Source organism: Arachis ipaensis, chromosome B2 (assembly GCF_059453495.1).
Source record: "Arachis ipaensis isolate K30076 ecotype BB chromosome B2, ASM5945349v1, whole genome shotgun sequence".
Classification (NCBI taxonomy): Eukaryota; Viridiplantae; Streptophyta; class Magnoliopsida; order Fabales; family Fabaceae; genus Arachis; species Arachis ipaensis.
In genome coordinates, this window is record NC_142437.1 from 8,027,889 (window position 1) to 8,033,676 (window position 5,788).

Consider the following 5,788-nt stretch of genomic DNA (forward strand, 5'->3'; position numbering starts at 1 on the left):
TTTGAAACGTTAGGAACTTAAATAGGACGAAAACGTTGGGGACAAAAAGATACATAGAAATAAATTTTAATTTTATTTTTAAATAATATCAATTTTTTACTATACATAGTATTCAATTATTTTTTAATCACATCTAAGTAAATTACACTTAATCACATTACTTTCATTCTAAATAAATTTATTTTTTTATAATTTTACATTTTCATTCTAAATAAATAATGTAATGATTAGAATGAAAGTGTAAAATTATAAAAAAAATTATAAGTAATGTGATTAAGTAATGAAAGTAAAATTACATTATTTAGAATGAAAGTATAAAATTTATTTATCTATAAAAAAATTACATTACTTTAAGTGTAAAATAATAAAAAAATTAATTTATTTAGAATAAAAGTATAAAATTATAAAAAAATATAAGTAATGTGATTAAGTAATGAAAATAAAATTACATTATTTAGAATGAAAGTGTAAAAGTTATTTATCTATAAAAAAATTACATTACTTTAAGTATAAAATTATAAAAAAAATTATTTAAAATAAAAGTAATCTGATTAACTGTAATTTACTTATATGTGATTAAAAAATAATTGAATACTATATACAGTAAAAAAATGAGAAAAACCTAAAACAGCCATTGACAATTACCTTGAAAGACAACGAGGCCCTTGACAAAAAAAAAATCCAACTCGGCCCTTGACAATTACCTCGAAAGGACAACGAGGTCCCTGTGCCAAAAAAAAAACCAATGTTATTTTTTTAGCATAGGGGCTAATCAGTCCCGAAAAAAAAAGATAAGAGGCCGGATTGAGTGTTCTTTTTTCTTGGGGACCTCATTGTTCTTTCGAGATAATTGTCAGTGGCCGGATAGGTATTCACTCTAAAAAAAATTGATATTATTGAAGGATAAAATTAAAATTTATTTCTATGTATCGTATTTGTCCCCAACGTTTTCGTCCTATTTAAGTCCCTAACGTTTTAAAATCGTCTCAATTTTGTCTCGCCGCCAATTCTGTTAACGGATCCCTAACGGCAGGACAACATTGAATCAATTTTGAAATGTTAGTGACTTAAATAGGATGATTGAAACATTAGGGACAATTTTAAAACTTACGCTAAACGTTAGGGACAAAAACAATACTTTACTCTATAAAAAATAAGATTGTAAAAACTCTAATTTATTATGGTATATTTCTATTTTATTCCATATATATTAATTATTTTAGATGACTATTATAATTTATTATTTTTTATTATTAATTAATTATTAATATTTAAAAATATAAAATAAAATAATAAATTTTGATGATCTCATAATATTTTTTTTATTATCCTTATTATTTATGGTACTGCCTAATTACTTAATAACTAGTAAGTTAATATTGACCATTTATATTTCTGACTTTCTTTTTTTTATTTCTTTTTGACTTGAAACCAAAGCAATCACAGTCCAAAAACTCCAAATCAATGGACCCACCTAACACTATACTAACCACCGTCCGATAAACAAAAGTATTCGAATCAGACGGTGATAATCGCTCTGATGCAGAACTGCTGCGGTGCTTCGTCGTCTCCCCCATGAGAACGAACCAGAAACAAAAACCTTCTTCTCAGTCCTTTCTCTCTCTTACCCAAATTTCAGAGGGAAGAAAATAAAACAAAAATAAAAACTTTTCGCATAATCGTGCTCCCATTCAGACCCAGATCGAGTTTCTTCAGCTCAATCCTGTTCCATCAAAGTTACAATCTTTTATGCGTTTCTGAATCATGGAGAGTGAAGGGAAGGAACCCCACATTCAGAATAGTGGTGGGGAAGGCGAAGATACAGAGCCCGTTGAGCTCGTTCTGTTTCAAGTCTCTGAGTGCTACGTCTACATAGTGAGTCTTTGATCTACGTTTGAAGTGAATCAGTGAAATTTGATCAATTCTTGTAATTTATTTTGGTGGAGTTTTGGAAAAGTTTGGTTTTGATGATTTGGTTGTGTTATTCAATTTCGCAATTGAGTGAGGGTGCCGGTTATCAAGTTTGATACCTGTGTGCAGAATCAAAATTTAAGGCTTCCTGAGAAATTTGGTGGCATTGGTTGAGTTTCTTTAGATTTTTGTTACTTGAATTTGCTGTGTTAATTACCAGATAATGGTTTGGAATTTGAAAACTTTGTGGCATGAAGCTAAAGCTTTCTTTGTACTATTTGTGCAGATACCTCCAAGAAAGACAGCATCTTCTTACAGGTTTTTGATCAATTTCAAATTATGGCTACTGATCTAACTAGTTTACTATATTTGTCATAATGTTAAAATTATCAAATGTACATTTATTCTAGCATCGTTAGGATGCCAACCTTTTTAAGGTCTTTGATTAATTAGAGTATTTGCCTTGTAATTTTGTTTGTATCTTTCAACCCCTTTTGTGAACTTTGGTTTATGGGAAGTGATTGATCTTCAACATTTCCACTTGGTGGTCGTGGATTTGTGATTTTTTTTATTTGGCTGCTTCCAAGTTTGAATATTTACAATGGGAAGTTCATTTCAGGGCTGATGAATGGGATGTCAATAAATGGGCTTGGGAAGGGATATTGAAGGTTGTAAGCAAAGGAGAAGAATGCATCATTAGACTTGAAGATAAGAAAACAGGTAAGATTATATTAAATATGCTTTAATTTCATCATACAATTAAATTACTTTTGTATTTTTTTATTACTACAATGAAATATATTTAACTAGGTGAATTATATGCTCGAGCATTTTTAAGAAAAGGAGAGCCGCATCCTGTGGAACCAGTTATTGACAGCAGCAGGTCATTTTTTAGACTGTTGATAGCTTTTGCTTGTTAATTTGTTATTATACAGTTTTGTATATCCAGATGCTTAATATTTTTACTTATATTCTGCAGATATTTTGTTCTTCGCATAGAAGAGAATATAGGTGAGCCGGTGCATCTGCATTGTGCTTTTTTACTTCTTTTCTTCCTTTCATCTTGTATCACTGGTATGAGGTGAGGGTTTGCCAGAGACTTGTGAAGGAAGGAAATAGGACAAAATAAATTGAGAAGTTGTTTGGTTTAGTTCCGAAAATTTAGTTCATCAATATGTTAGTCATGACCTGTTTCTTAAATTGAGTTTGTTTTCCTCTCAGAACAGAATCAGACGAAAGTTTATCTTGCTGTCAATTGTATTCTATCAACCTTTTGAGTTTTGTGCATAGAATTTATGCTGTCATTGTCAAGAATTTGGCTTGTTTGTTAAATTGTTTGATCTGCTTCCACTAGAGAAAATGAAGGTTTCGGGAAGCAGTGAAGCACTAGCCTTTATCAATTACTATGTCACTGAAAAGAAGAATTTCTATCCATTCTGTGTCTTGTCTTTTTACCCTGTAGCATTGCAAAATAAGATGACCATAGCCTACATGGCTAAACACTTATTATTATCGTTTTATTGTGTCAGTATGTCTGTGTTTTCCTTTTCAACCAATAATTCTCAAGAATATTGTGTTTTGAGTAGGTCATTCAATCATAGTTAAACTGATATTTATTTATGTGTATTTTGCATCTGTAGTTAAATGCAGAAAGTTGTCACTAAATTTCATGGTTGATGAACAAATTAAGTACCTTTACCTGAAGCAAAATATTTTTTGCCCCCGTCAAATTTAATTTGAGTGCATTTCTAAAGTTTAATTCCTCAGAATTCCGAACTAAAGCTCCCTATTGATAGTTAGTTCTGTATAAAATGACTTTTATCATCTTCAATTGTTCTGCTTTATCTGTTTAACAATATGATATCTAATTTTAATCAAATTCAGTCCCCACTTCTGCTAATGCATTGCTTCTCTTTAGTATGACCAAATACATTTTTGAGTAACATTTTTTTTTCTTTTTAGTTGGACATTTTCTGCTCTCTATTTCTTGTAACCTGTGAATTCTGGATTTTACCAACTTGAAAATCTTGCAGATGGACGACTCCGGCATGCTTTTATTGGCATAGGATTCCGAGAAAGAACAGAAGCTTATGATTTCCAAGCTGCCTTGCATGATCATATGAAGTATCCTTCATGTTGATTAAGTTGGAGTTAACATTTTTATCTTCTATATCACTATTTGCATAATTTAATCTCCACACTCATTTTTAATTCATGTTAACATAGAGGATTTAAGTCTTCATTCTGTTTCATCGACAGTTGGAAAAATAGAAAGTCTTTTCCTATTGTATTGAAGATATCTGAACAAAAAGCAAACTGCAGAAGAGATGGAACAGCATTATCAGCAAAGTTCCTCAGTTGATTATAGTTTGAAAGAAGGCGAGACTATTGTACTCCAATTAAAGAATAGTGTATGGAAGTCCACATGTTCCTGTTTTTCATGATTATTATTTTTTTTTTCTTCTTCTCGATATTAAGATTCTATATTTTCTCGTCTATTATGTGCAGAAAAGTGGGCGCAGTGTGAAGTCCAAGTTTTTCGAGCAGAGTCAGAGCAACTTCTCAGAAGAAAAGGGTGGAAAACCAGAATCTACTCTTAGCATTAAGTTACCACCACCGCCTCCTCCGGGTCCACTTTCGCCTGCGGCAACCATACAAAAGTCACCGACAAACTTACCTCCAAAACTCAACCTTGAGAAAACTTCTGAAGTTGAGGCCTTTAAAACAGAAGACACACATCAGAATTCTGCTGAAGACCAAAGCACACAGGATATACCGGATGATGATTTTGGCGATTTTCAAGCAGCTGGTTAACCTACCTAATGAACAGTTTGAGTTTGTGATGATGACCAGGAAACGATACGAAATCGTGCAGTCGATGATCATCTCGGACACACATAGAATGCTGATTCAGCTTGGAGACTCAATTATGCCCTTCCAAACTTGGATAGATTAAACTCTCTTCATAGCCAACAATAACTATCTTTGTGAGTCAACCCGTGATGTGTAATTGGTGGTTGTTTTAGTTGTGCACTGAGCTGCTATTATGAGAATTTTCCTTCTTCTTGGTCACTTTATTTCAGTTGCATACTTAGTTTATGTTTTTATCAAAGTTGGAATGCCTATATTTGCATTTGATACATCCTAAGCTTCTTATGTTTGGGGTTCACGTTGGAGAATAGAAAAGTCCGTTTGAACGTCTTGAACGTCCCATTGTCATGTTTGGCAACCTTTTGGAACCCCTAACCCAGAAGTGCTTTCACATCTGAACGTACGTTCACGTGAAGCTAAAAATTCAACCTTCTGCGTTCACGTTGGGAAAGTTAATTATCGTTGGAGGAAATAGATAAGAAATTTATTCCATATCTACCAACTGTACCCTTCATTTCTTCTATAAAAAGGATGCACATAACCACATAATTTCACACTTTCTGTATGTTCTTCTCTTTATGTTCTTGGTTACAAATTTTTTTTCCAAATTTTTTCCAGATTTATTTTCATCACTGCCAAGATAAAGATTTTAATTTTTTTTTTTATTATTTTTAGTTCTTTCTTTCATATTTTGATTTTTATGTTTTTAATTGTATTTTTTATTTATATAATAAATATTTTTCATATAATTTTTCTGATGTTATTTTTTTAATTTTCTATTGTTATATTTTTATTGTATTTTTTTTATTTATATGACAACTATTGTTGATATAAATTTTTATTTTTATTAATTTTTATGATATTTTTATTATTTTTTGTTTATATAAATTATTTTTTTCTATCCTTTATTGTACTATATTTATGTTGTGTATAAAATTTTTTATTTTTTTATTTGATTTTTTATATGAATTTTATTTACTTTTTATTATAATTTTTTTGTTCATAT

General features: G+C 30.6%; 1 protein-coding gene across 1 annotated transcript; it reads left to right on the forward strand.

The window, feature by feature from the left end:
• The first annotated feature begins 1,389 nt into the window (after nt 1–1,389).
• LOC107624754 (Adaptin ear-binding coat-associated protein 1 NECAP-1) lies at nt 1,390–5,048 on the forward strand. Its single transcript, XM_016327201.3, has 8 exons — nt 1,390–1,875; nt 2,198–2,229; nt 2,531–2,631; nt 2,722–2,794; nt 2,891–2,922; nt 3,945–4,035; nt 4,208–4,322; nt 4,420–5,048. The coding sequence occupies exons 1-8, from the start codon at nt 1,765–1,767 to the stop codon at nt 4,723–4,725; spliced, it is 861 nt and encodes a 286-aa protein (XP_016182687.1). The 5' UTR covers nt 1,390–1,764; the 3' UTR covers nt 4,726–5,048.
• Nucleotides 5,049–5,788: the final 740 nt, after the last annotated feature.